The sequence below is a fragment of the Nannospalax galili genome, unplaced genomic scaffold, assembly GCF_000622305.1.
Source record: "Nannospalax galili isolate Female #2095 unplaced genomic scaffold, S.galili_v1.0 scaffold127, whole genome shotgun sequence".
Taxonomy (NCBI): domain Eukaryota; kingdom Metazoa; phylum Chordata; class Mammalia; order Rodentia; family Spalacidae; genus Nannospalax; species Nannospalax galili.
The window spans coordinates 11,354,249-11,368,119 of record NW_008360326.1 but is presented as its reverse complement, the minus strand read 5'-3'; the positions used below and the strand labels follow the sequence as shown (position 1 = coordinate 11,368,119).

General features: G+C 41.1%; 1 protein-coding gene across 6 annotated transcripts in view; it reads left to right on the top strand.

Moving 5' to 3' along the window:
- Dock10 (dedicator of cytokinesis 10) overlaps positions 1-13,871 on the top strand; it is a 302,587-nt gene that overhangs the window by 173,668 nt on the left and 115,048 nt on the right. For all 6 annotated transcript variants that reach the window (XM_029559988.1, XM_008825837.2, XM_008825830.1 and 3 more), the window contains exons 8-11: positions 9,338-9,521; positions 11,339-11,424; positions 11,734-11,817; positions 11,935-12,090. In XM_029559988.1, coding sequence (XP_029415848.1) covers positions 9,338-9,521; positions 11,339-11,424; positions 11,734-11,817; positions 11,935-12,090 — 510 coding nt within the window. The remainder of the gene's footprint in view (positions 1-9,337; positions 9,522-11,338; positions 11,425-11,733; positions 11,818-11,934; positions 12,091-13,871) is intronic.

Below are 13,871 nucleotides of genomic sequence, written 5' to 3'. Positions count from 1 at the left end.
ATGGGATATTAATGCTTAATAAGAGAGAAGAGTATTTTTGAAAAGGAGCCCAAAAAAAGAAAAATAAATAAAAAAGAAAAGAGCCCATTTGGTCTATGAACCAAAAAATGAGGAGGGGCAGTAGTTACCAAGTTCCTGAAGTAGAAACACATCTACCTGCTTCTTCAAGTGAAAGAAGAAAATGTACTCTACCCTGGCTACAGTGTAAAAGACCGCTGAGTTAAAATAAGTTCAGTGAGAGTGGTCAGTCACATAGCCCACAGTATATATTTCATAAATGCTAGATAACAATGCAATAATAAATTCAGTGTATATACAGATCATCTCTCTCCAAAGAAGAGGGGTTTTTATCATTTTTTAAGACAGAGTCTCCTCCCTGTAGCCCCAGCAGACTATGTAGGCCAGGCTGTCTTTGAACTCACAGAGATCCACCTACCTTTGCCTCCCAAGTGCTGGGATTAAAGACATGTGCCACCACGCCTGGTAGAAGAGGTTTTCTTTAAATACAAAAACTACATTGATTCTCAAAATTTTAATTTGAGAAACAGACAGGGTTTTTAATAGACAGTGCTGTTTTGGAAGTGCTTGATCTTCAAATTATGTTCCTTAGTATTTCCTTGTCATGAACGACTGTGGCATATAGAAACAGAACACTTCCGAGGATGCTGAGGATGTCACCTAGTCAATGGACCCTGAATGTTCATCCATCTCTTTCTTTCTACTCATTCAAATCTACCCTTATTCCTTCTTACTTAAAAGTTGAACGATTAAGTGTGCTAACAGTCACCCCTCAAATTTCACAGTAAGACTCTAGTCTCTTGAAGCTAAAGCCCTTAAAACCACTTCCTGAGCTGAGCACACCCCCAGACACTCACAGAGTTTCTTATGCCATAGCTGAGTTTACATTCTGAACTACTAATGAGGGCACTTAGATATACAGAGGCAAAATACAGTTCTCTGCAGTCTCTTGGTCCTAAACTATTTCTAGACAGTTCATCTGTTAAAATCTGGATAAGACTGAACTTTAAAAGTTAGAATTAATTGTGGCTGAGCCTTTCTAATTGCATTTTAATGCAGATGCCAGATTTCCATATGGAAAGGACAGTGAGGATCTTGATGAAAGGTGGAAATGGTTGTCTACCGTGGGGCACTAAGGAGAGTCTGGTCTTAGAAACGTGTACTAAATCTTAGCAGTAGTTTGGGAATCAATAATTACATTTATAGACATTGAGTTGGAATTTTAAATATTTTCTTTCTTTTAGTTTTCTCTCACGAGTAAGTCATTATTTTAAAAAATACCATTGTAGACTTTTTTACATATTAAATTATCAGGGATGTCATTCTTATTAACATCTTTTTTCTTCAAAGAATCATACTCAGTGCTGGATATGTACCTTAGTGCACTGATCTGACTTTCTACCCTAGGTGTCTGGTCTTCACCATATCTAAATTAGACTGTGTTGCAGTCTCTTTTAAAACATTGTCTTAGAAAGAAGAAGCTTGAGATTCATTCAGATCAGCATTCGGATCCTACTTCTGCCATTTACTACTTGAAGGCTCTGAGTGAGGCACTCAGCTTCTGACCCCGGGCTTCTCGTTCATAAAACTGAAATAAATACGCAAAGATTTCTGTAGGATCTGGGTGATGGTATGTTCCCTGCTTTCCTGCTTTGTTCCCACTCTGAAAGAAAGACATACAGTTGTAGACAAGCCTCCTAGCAAATTGTAATTTACCTTCATGAAATTTCTTCCTAAATATGCTAGTTAACCCATTTCTTTATATGCGCATTCATTCTTTCAACAGACATCTTTAGTGCCTGTGCTGTGCTAGGAACAGTGTTGAGGCATGGGGATTCACTTCCCTGTGAAAGTTAAAATCAGAGAGGGACACCGAAGCTACATGCTCACTCTTCTTGGTATCACAGTAGGGATAATGGAGATACGAATGGCGGAGTCCATGCAGGTTCTCGGAACGCAGAGGAGTGATGAACTCTTGTAGCTCAAGACCTGAAGACTAATCCTCACTAGTCACCTTTCTTGACATCTTTAGGTTTTAGGTCATAGAGGAGCTGGATCTATAGAATTCTCTAAGATGAATTTTACACGTGTATCTTTTAAAGAGCTCAGCAATGTGTACCTGAACTCATCAAGAGCCTTTTCCCAATATCTTCTTCCTCCTTTTTGGGTGCCTTTATCAGTCTCTTTTGGGGACACAGGCAGCAGGGTCACCTGCCACCTTGTGTGCTGGTTCCAGTTCTTACATCACAGCTCTTTCTGGATTATGTATTTTTACACCTGGATAAGAGATTTCAAGTGAGATCCCACAAATCCTAACCATTGCTCTAGTTGGCTGTTAGGCACAAAATGTGCTTCAAGATGACTCACATGCAAACAAAAGCACGGAACAAGCACGGAACAAGTGAATAACTAGAACGAGTCAGATCCATTCTGTCAGGAATCATCTTGAATAATAGAAAAAAGAGAAACCATCTTTCCCACAGTAAGTGCTACCCACCATCCAGCATTCTTAGGGAGTTCAAGTTCACAACAATCTTTAGTGAACACAGCATTTTAGTTTGCCTCATTCATACTCAACCTATATCATTATATTTTCCAATGAATAATTATTGGAATTGTGAGGCCTGTGCTGCAAGAATGACTCAAGTAGAGAGAAATGACAATTTCACTTTCTCAGAGATGCTAAATGATGTTTCTGATTAGCAGGTTCCTGAGTCTTGGTAACAAACAAACAAAAAGGCCTAACCAATGCTTCCTTTAAGAGTATCAACAAATCTGTGTTTGTTATTAAGTCTGTGTTATAGGTCTGCACCCCAATGTGGAACAAATATTCCCACTTTTGCTGCCCCAGTTTCATCCAGGGAGTGAGGAATATTTATGTCTGGGTTGCCCAATATTGTTCTTTCAAAATGTCTTATTCATTTGCTCATTTATACATATATCCATCCATCCATCCACTCATCTATCCATCCATCCATTCATCCATCCATCTATCCATTCATCTAACCATTCATCCATCCATCCATTCATCTCTACATTCATCCATTCATTCACCTACCCATTCATCCATCCATTTATCTATCCAGCCATTCATTCATCCATCCACTCATTCCTGTATTTCAGGTCTTGCCACTGTAGAGGAGAATGAATAAGTCAAGAGTCTCATTTGTCTAGGATCCTTATCTCAACAATGATGATGGCTGATAACATTACAGGAGCTCAGATGGGGAGGTGGAGTGTCAGTGCTTTATTTCCTGCTCCCGTGTGGATATGGCTTCTAAGAAAATGAGTTCGTGTGTTTAACCAAAGGCTAAAGATCCAATACTTTCTGCAGGTTAGACATTCCACTGCATCAGTGATCTCATGAGATGTAGGGGCACCTTGGATTGTGGAGAGCTGGAGCATGCATGCCTACCTAAAGGCAGTCACATGGCAGGGGGTGAGAGGAGTATAACTGAAGGAAATCAGATCTGGAAGCCATATATAGTCTGTACATTTCCTATTAACAAACTCTGGTCTGAAGATTTTTATTTCCCATGATAATAGCAATCAGAAATTTATTTGTAACTTTGCCCATCTAATATATTATTTAATAGCACTTGATGGAATATGCATTGCTATTACCCTGTTTATTAAGATAAAACCAAGAAATAATGTAGCTTTCCCAACACACAGAGTTAATAAGAGGGAAGATTAGATTTAAGGTACAAGAATATCCAAGATTACAGAAAGATGCCTGTGGAAATGCTGTGTTTCTCAAACAAAGTGAGCACCCCCACTTACACACATTATCCTCTATAAACCACATGGGACAAAGAAGTCAGCAATGATACATTCATGTGTGGTTTAAAACACCAAAACTTAGGCATAGGATTCATCTCAGCAATAATACATGCTGTAAAACATGTGTGCATATCTCTGAGGGAACACCAAATATGGAAAGAAATGTGATTTCTATCTTAAAAGATCTTCCAGCCTATGAGAGGAGTACTCAGAAAAACAACAGATAAGACATGAGTAACAATATCAAACAATAAGTCCTGACCGCACATGAAAGGATGAAGTTACATTTATGACTGTATGGTACTATGTTATGTTGTAGTAATTATATTAAATCATATAGTATTATATTTACATACATCTCTATTTGCTTATTGGCACTCTACTAAGTTTAGGGGCCTGGGGAGTTAGCTCAGTCAGTGCTTGCCGAACAATCATGAGGACCTGAGTTAAGATCCCCAGCATTCATGTAAAAGCTGGTTGCAGCAGCTATAAACCTAAGATTGGGAGACGGAGATTAGCAGATCCCCGGAGCTCACTGACCAGCCAACCTAGCTGAATCAATGAGCTCTAGGTTCAGTGAGAGACCCTGACTCAAAAGACAGGGTGGAGAGCAATTGAGGAAAACATCCACATTAACCTCTGACCTCCATGCACACAGTCACATAAGTGCATATGCACCCACCTGCACACATGTAGACAGCCATACAAACACATGCATAAAACACACATGGAAGGAAGGAATGGAGGGAGGAAGGGAGGGAGGGAGAAGGAAGGAAGGAAGGAAGGAAGGAAGGAAGGAAGGAAGGAAGGGTGGGTTGGAAGGAGGGAGGGAGGGAAGGAGGAAGAAGAGAGGAAGGAAGGAAGGAAAGAAGGAAGGAAGGAAGGAAGGAAGGAAGGAAGGAAGGTTGGAAGGAAGGGTTGGAAGGAGGGAGGGAGGCAGGCAGGCAGGATGGCACGGAGGGAGGGAGGTTGAGGGGAGGCAAAGAAGAAAAAGTAGAAAAGAAGAATGTAAGTTCAAGGAAGGAAAGCATTTTGCATGAATATTTGTTAATACTGTGTGACTGGCACAAAGAAAGTACCCAACAAATTTTTACCTTGTGAATGAACAAGTAAACCTACAGAAAGTGGGAAAGATGGCATGAATGGGCGCCACTGACATAAGGGCCTGGATGTGATGCCTTGTGTTGATGATTCTTTTGACTCCTACAAAAATCTGTAAAAAACACTAGTAACATTAACATGATAGGCATAATAAAGTATTTGGTTCGGGTAATTTCCCTCTTCACAGCTGATTCCTCCATCGGTGTCTGTGTAACTGGGACTTTTCCAGGTGAAGAGAACTGTGGAAGCAGATGACCTGCCACAGTCCATTGAACCCTTTGTAGAGCAGTACAGCATATTCTATTTCCTATTATTTGTAAAGACCTGTAGTCTTGACTTGGCAAAACCTTATGTCAGTTGCAGAGGACACTGCTTAAAAGGAAAAAGAGGAAAGTTGGAGGTATATAAAAATTATAATTACTTCTTGATTACCATTCCAATAACAACAGTTGCACTTCACAATTATTAAAGTGTCCCATTGATTTTCTGCTTTTGTCTTCTCTTTTTATTGCTCTATATGCTATTATCTTTGACATTACAGAGACTGAGATCGAAAAGCACTCAGGCACCGTAATTGTCCCTGGTATATGCTTCCCTACACTACAAATAGTTCTGTTTCTCTCAAAATGGAAACGATCTTTTACTTTTGCGATATTGCAAATGCAGTGCGTATTTTACTTATAAATGCCTCGTTTTGGTAAGCAAATGCTTGGTGTACGTCATTGAAGTTTGAAGAAAATAGTCTTTAATGCTTGTGTTCAAGTTCAGCCACCATATTCAACTCATCTCAAGTACAGAATGCAATTTAGAAAACTAAGTGTTCTTGGTAAGACTGGGTTTGAAGCAACTTGCAGCCTGATCCATTTTTAATTCTGACCCCAAGGAAGCATTTGACACAGCTTTAAAACTCCCTGTCCATGTTATTACCAGTCTCCGAATAATCAGTAGATTCTGTCATATTTAATGACAACACTAAGATTTGTTTGCATCGCGCTATGCAGCATTCTAGAAGATGTTGTGCCCTAAACTGTGGGCATCCCTAACTCCTTACTGTGTGTTCAGTTCTCTTCCTGTAACTTTGCAAAGGAAATGAAACTTAAAACAGGAAAGCTACTCTCCATCGCCATTGTCTTTGCCTGTAGAGTCTGTTTCATGTGGGTCACATGCAGTCTTAGAGAACCCCTGCATCACAGTCTCCCAGAAGAGCATGTGAAGGTGGATCAAAGGAGTCCACCTACTCCTCCCCAGTAGAGCAGGAAATCTAAGACTTGATATTCTTGAACAAGTTTCCTAAATGTTTGCTTTGCACAGTAAGTTTGAGGCCACTACTACTCTGCCTACATTCTTACCTCATTGAAACACTATCAGAATGAAACTCTTATCAATGACTTTGGTTTGTCCAATCATTCTACTCAGTGCTCTTACAGAGTAGAGTATCACTGTTAAAACATTTATACAGAGTTCAAGTATACTGATTTCCCAATTTTATACTTCTGGGACTAGTTGTCCCTCATTCTGCAAGGGCAGAGACTAAGTCTGTTTTTGCCCAGTGCCAACACAGCAAACAGACCCCTCTTTGGTGGATGTATAATGCCACTGCACTAAGCACTGAAGGTTAAAAGCTAGCTCCTACCCATGAAACTTGTGGACTGTTGGAGAGTCAGAAATATAAGTGAATTGTTACAAAACAAAGAAATACTTTGCTCCACTGTGTATTCCCCACTGGAGAAACCATGACTCCCCGGAACATGAATAACCTCTTAAATATGTGACAGTGACAGTGGTTTCCAGGTCCCTCTCAGTAGCTGACAATGGGATCATATGTCCTTTTCCCTCTGCTATTTGCTGTGGTTAGAATCCCAAGCATCCTCCCATGAACTGCAGCCGTGGTCACCTCTTGTGAGCTGGAACTGGAACTGTGGTCCCTTCCTGTGAGTTGGAGCTATGGCCCCTCCCATGAGCTAGAGCTGAGGTCCTCTCCCCTGAGCCTGGAGTCGAGATCCCCTCCCCTGAACTTGGAGTTGAGGTGCCCTCCTGTAAGAAACAACTGTGGTCCCCTCCTGTGAGCCAGGCTTGTGTTCCCCTCATGTGAGTTAGAGATATGGGTCACTCCTGTATACCTGGAGTCATGGTTCCCTCCAATGAGCTAGAGTTGTAGTCCCCTCCTGCAAGCTGGAGCTGTGGTCCCCTTCCATGAACCTGGAGTTATGGTCCCCTCCTGTGAGGTGCAACTGTGATTCCCCTCCTCTGAACCCGATTTGCGGTTCCCTCCTGTCTCCTCAAGCTGTGGTCCCCTCCTGTGAACCTGGAGTTGTGGTCCCTTTACATGGGCCTGGAGCTTTGGTCCCCTGCAGTGAGCCATGGTTCCACATTCCTGTGGCTGTAGGCTGATGTGGAAGCAGAGTGGAGGATGGAGGACTTCCCAATGTTGGACAGCAGTTTCAGTCTTTTCTGAGTGGCTGCATTCCCCCACAGCCCTCTCCCCTGAGGTCCCAGACTGTGTATGGCAGTGACTTTACCCTATATTCTGAGGACAGGGGAGGCCTCTGTTAATTGTACATTCTGATCTTGAGAGGACTGATTCTCTGGAATGGACGTCCCACCTCCTCTGAGGACCAGCTGTGGTCCTTACTCCACATGTGATCCTGGGCATCCAGGCCTTGATGTTGGACCACTCCCATTACCAGGCACCAAGAAGTTTTCCATGATTTTTCTATTGCTCTCCTACAGCCCCAATATACTTTCACCTGTGCTCTATTTGAACTTCTAGAGATAAAAATCACAATCTGGCAATTTAAAAAAAAAATAGAAATAACCAGACTGATATAATAATCAAATTTTAGAATATAAATTCACAGTTCTAAGAAAAAGGAATTCCAAGCACACAGAACACTAATTACTCTCCTAAAACCTCACTTTCCTCGTGTGTTAAACAAGATCATTTCAGGGGGTTGTTGTGACATCATTGTGACAGGTTTCTACTTCAAACTGACATTTCTCATCATATAACTGAAATACATAAAACTCTAACGTTTGCTCTTACGTGTGTCCTCCTTCTTCCCCTTTTAATTTTAAGTGCCCTTCACCAACCTTTAAATGTCTTCTTCCTTCTTTTCATAGATTTCAACTTAGGCATCACCTCTGGGGAAAGTCTTCCCTGACCATCCAATGTAAAGTAACTGCTCATCACATTGGCCTATTTTTGACTCTTCACAGTCTGTTTTCACATTATTTGTGTGACTATTCCTTCAATAGTATATTCATTTACCTTTTCTCTGCTAGAATATCAGTTAAGAGTTAAGAACTTATTCTGCTTCCTTCATGAAACATAACTGTTTTGATCCCTTATATTGAACCCTCTCATATATGAGCACTGTTACAAGATCCAGTGTTGAGTAAAACTCTCCAAGTCCTCAGGGAGGTATCTTTAAAGAATATGTATTGTCAAAATAAATACAAAAGGATGAATAAGCTTGTACTTCCAAATTATTTGATATACTCTAGAGAACAAGAGCCTTTGTCCCCATGTCTTAGACTTGGGAATTGAAAAGGTTTTCAGTAGATTTCAAGGGGGAATACAAGTCATGTCTGCACATGAGGAGCAAGCGTCTGCTCACTGTGTGGAGAATGTGCATGGGCAGAACGGAGGGAGGGAGCAGAGCTCATTTCAGCAAGAGTGATGTGACAGGGCAGTTCAGGAGCTCTAGCAAGGCTTTCTTGGTAGGTCCCCAAATTCAAGGTAGATATCAAGTTAAACAAGAGTCTGGAGGTTGGTTGGAGTGTCACTGTGTATGGATGCCATTTGAAGCCCCAGGACTGAGTGAGAGTGAAAGGAGTCTGAGGCAGAACCAGGACGATCGTAAGTCACAAGAAGGAGGAAGTGCCACCAAAGAAAATGGAAATATGTGGTGACCGGTAGATGAAAAGAAAATAGGGTACAATGTGGTCAGGGGACCGGGGAAAGGCAAGATTCAACAAAGAGATGGCTGCCATGTTAATTCTGCTCAAAGATCAAGGAAGATGCAAAGAAAGAAATGCTCCTTAGATAAAAAGGCAACATAGAACTTGATAGTGACTTTCACAGGTGCTGTCTCTGGGGTGTGACTGGGTCACAAGCTTCACTGGTATGAATTACAGAGAGATCATTAGGTGAGAAACTGAAAATGGAGCTTCCAAGCAATTATTTAAAGAAATTTGGAGAACACTGACAGTCATACTTACGACCAATTTTTATGCCAACATGCCATCCAATCAACAAAATCTTCATACAACCTTTCTTAGTACCACGATGACTGGACCGATCTAAAACCATGTCCTGTTTTACAAGGTTCCCTTTGTGTTGCCCACCTTGATGGAAAGACTTGGAATCCCAAAACCACATAAAATGTCTCTCAGTCTTAGGATAATTATTTTGTTCTTTCTTTTTATACCACAGAATAACAGGCTAAGAAAATACGCCTTTGAACTGAAAATGAATGACCTGACCTATTTTGTGCTGGCAGCTGAAACAGAGTCAGATATGGACGAATGGATCCATACGCTCAACCGCATCCTGCAGATCAGTCCCGAGGGGCCCCTCCAGGGGAGGAGGAGCACAGAACTTGCCGAGCTGGGACTGGGTGAGAGCTCAGGAAACCATTTCCCTGCTTTGGTCAAATGTGACCTAAGCTTTGGGTTCACTTAAGTGGACAGTAACTATGTTAGCTGTCAGACTGGGCTCAGACATCCATGAGCTACATCTTCTGAGAAACCCCCTAAATCCTTACTTTTACTTAACAGTCATAGTAACCACACATGAGTACAGCTTTCAGTTGATTCGAAAAGACTTGGGGCCATCACCCAACAAACATAGTTGGGAATAACATTCCAGCAAGATCAGAAATATATGCATGTCTGAAGGCAGTATCTACTAGGAGGTACTTTGGAAATTTTGACTTTTCGTTACATTTAATTAGTGAAGCATACTGTCTAAAAGAACAAATGTGCATTGCTTCCCTCTTAGTTACTAGGCATCTTTCAGCCTTGTTCTTTTGACAGTCTTGAGTTCAGCTGGTGTATGAAAGTTCCAACAGTATGTGTGACAAGGTTCATAAAGCTAAAATATTTTATTCAAGTTGGGAAGTTGATTCAGTCACTAAAGTGCTTACCACACAAACATGAGGACCTGCATTCAGCTCCCCAGCATCCATGTAAAAGACTGGGTACAGCAGCATATGCCTGTAATCCGTGTACCAGGGAGGCAGATATAGGAGTATCCCTGGAGCTTGCTGATCAGATGGTCTATCCAAACCAATGAGCTTCTACCTCAAATCTAATGAAATTCAATGAGAGACCCTTTCTCAAAAAACAAAGTGAACAGATTCCAGTGGACAGCTCCAATCCAATGGTCAAATAGATGGCCCTGGTTTAACTAAATAGCTCACAAAACAAAACCCAAGGTCATGAACCTGGGAAAGGGACTGGTGAGGCAGATTAGGATGTTGATAGCAGTGAGACAGAGATCAGGAACGTGGGAGTGAGAGTAACAAAGATACATCACACGCGTGTATGGACTGTCAAATAATAAAATTGGTCAGTAAAACAAATAAGGTCAAGAGCTAGCAAGGAAGACACTGAATATCGACATCTGGCCAAATGCACACACATGTGTCCATGTCCACACACATACATATTGTCTTCCCTTTTTCCCAGGCAAATTCCATTGTAAGAGTCTACTTCATTCTAGACAAGGAGGAGGAAAGAGGGAAGAAAACAAGGCTGGAAAGTATAACAAACCAAGTCTTGGCTCTGTGGAAGGCAGGTTCTCCACCTGAAGATTCAGTCACTTCCCCCAAAAAAATCCATTTTAAGACATTTTTTTCAATGCCCAATGGTGGTGCATTAGATACCAAAGTATCTTTAAGTTCTGAATAAACTATGCTCCAAATTTAAAGAGTCATGGGATAAATAGGAAGAAAACTTCCATTAACTTTCACACAGTTGCCATACACAATAACAGGTGTTTTATAGTCATTTATTATTTAGTTGCCGGCAGTCAACTAGAGGTTAATGTTTTCAGTGTTCTGCAGAGTTCAAGTTACTAGAACTAAACATGGGGTCTAAATGAATATTCTGAGAGTGAGAATTATCAAAAATACATACTTTTTTTTTGCATTGTGAAGTAAGCCAAGACAATCTAACCATATAGTTACCATAAGTATCCAAAGTTCTTAGCAATACAGGATGGTATCACAGCAAGGATCCCAGAATGATTGTCAGGAGGTCTCATTTCCTACCCATGATTGCTTCACAGTCTGGCATATTGGAGGTAGGACAAAGGGAAAACTTAGGCTCACCAACATTCCTCTGAGCTCTGGAGTCTAACCCAGTTATATATGTCATAGATGGGGGAAATCATGACTTGTGTCAGTAACCTGTATTTGTCTGTCTTTTCAAGATCCACTGGATTACTGTATAGCTTGCGAAAGCACGCTGGAAGAAACGGATTCTTCAGACAACAGCCTCCATCCAGACTTTGCCAAAGTAACCGAGTTGACATTGTATTTGCACATAAATTTGAATTATTTATTTCTCCTACGCAAAAGACGACAATGCTTTCCTTTAAGATTTAAACTAAGAAATGAATTCAGAATTTTCCATCAACCAAAGAATTTTACTTAACATACAACTCTCAAAATTGAAAGCCTGTTTTTACATGCTTTGCCCAATGTGAATGGATGATAGGACAGCAGGAGCAAAACCAAGGGCTGTTTCTTGGCCTTGAATGTGTAGCAGGGGTTGCATGGGGGTGGGGTGTTTGGATGCCGGGGACTAACACAGATCTCTCCGCAGTACCTCACAGAAACCGAAGACACTGTCAAAACAATGCGAAACATGGACAGACTCAACCTGTTCTCTCTGGACCCAGATATAGAAGTAAGTGAGAAAGCTTTCTCAGAGACAAATTTGACTCATATAATCTGGCAGTTCTAATTTAGAATTTCTTTTACGTGATGAGTGTTGGGTAACTCAGACTTTCAAAAACTTTTTTAGGCCTTGAAACTTCAAAAGAGAGACTTTTTGGAACATGACTTTGTGATCAAACCCTTTGAAGAAAGAGCTGCCAAGAGAGTCATGATCACCTGCAAAGCCCTGAGCTTCAATCTTCAGGGATGCGTCACAGAGAATGAAAGTGATCCTGTAACCAATGTAAGTTACTCTCCCATTACGTCGTATACCAGGCAGCTTACCTCACACCATCCTAGTCAAAACCTTTTCTATTCCTGCTGATCCAGTGCACTTACTTTGCATCTAGTATACCGGGGAGTATATTTGACAGCATTTTTCACATTACAAAAGTATACAAGTTCTGAAGTAGAATTATTCATCTACTTCCATAAAAGTTCCCTTTTAATTTAAAGAAGAAACATGGAAGGGACAGTGTTGTGGAATTCTTTACATGAAGTTAGCATAGCAGTTCAGTTTCCTAAGATACTGTTTAGATCTTCTTAGTGATACTGGAGATGACACTAGTTTATTTATTGTGGTGCTAGGCATAGAACCCAGGGCCTTAAAACTTAGAACATGCTAGGCAAGTATTCTCCCTGTGAGCTATACCCTCGGCCTTTGCTTTTCTAAGGCAGGGATTCACTATATAGCCCAGGCTGGTCTAGAACTTGTTATCCTCCTGCCTCAGCCTTCCAAGTGCTGAAATTACAGGTGCACACCACTATGCCTGACTTGAGATGACTTTTCAACTGACATTTGTGTTCTGATATTTCTCAGAAGAAAGCCAAAACTAACAAACCAACCCAGGATTTTATAGCATTCCTGCTTAGAAGAAAACTCAATGAAGACTCGAGTAAAGCAATATTAGATAAAAGTGCAGACGGTACATGAAATTACATGTGTTACAAGCATGCTGCGTTCTATGGAAACACCTAATATGGAACTCACTGAATCCACCAGAGATTTCTTCTACTAAGAGAATTCTCTGGAGAAGTTTCTCTCAATATGAGCTTGTTAACAGACAAATCTAGACTGACTGTAAATGTATGTGTGGGAAAGTGATACTAAATATTGAGCTGTAAAGGAGGTAAGGAAATCACTTATAATCGTACCATTGTAAGTCAGAGCTCACAGCCTGTGTGTTTCCCTCCATCCCCTTTCGACACATTCTATTCTGACCTTCGGAAGTCTTCTCTCATCATTTTTCACCCCAAAGAAGAAAATTCATTTCCAGGTCTTTGATTCAGAGCCACATTTGCTTTAAAAGGTAGGAATAGTGTTTTCATCATTCACTTGATTGGGTGCACACCGCCTCATGCCTGCCTCTGTCATGCAATGAAACTAAGCTGGTCAGTTCAGCCTGTGTGTTTCCCTCCATCCCCTTTCGACACATTCTATTCTGACCTTCAGAAGTCTTCTCTCATCATTCACCCCAAAGAAGAAAATTCATTTCCAGGTCTTTGATTCCGAGCCACATTTGCTTTAAAAGGTAGGAATAGTGTTTTCATCGTTCACTTGATTGGGTGCACACCGCCTCATGCCTGCCTCTGTCGTGCAATGAAACTAAGCTGGTCAGTCGAGACAGAATGGTTGATGGGAAAGATTAACTCTTTCGAAGACTTTTCTTTCACACCTCTTAACTTTGTGTCTTTAGCGCCCCAGTTCTCCCTGAGCCTCCTACCCCCCGAGGGGTAGCAGGATAGGTCCATGTTGTGGAAAGGCTATTCCATAAGAAGAATCCATTGAGATGAGCCGCTTGAACCAGGCTGCTTAACTTTGGGACTTAGGAGTTGTACCATGTGGGGGAGTGGCTTACCTCAGGCTCTTCCATGTAAATGGGGATAAAAATAGCAACCATTTCAAACGGTCATATGAAGATCAATTAAGGTAATCCTGGTGTCTGATGCAAAATAAGCATTCATTAAGCCCTTACTGTTATCTAAATGTATGAGAAACAGCTTTGATAACTGTAAAATTTTTTC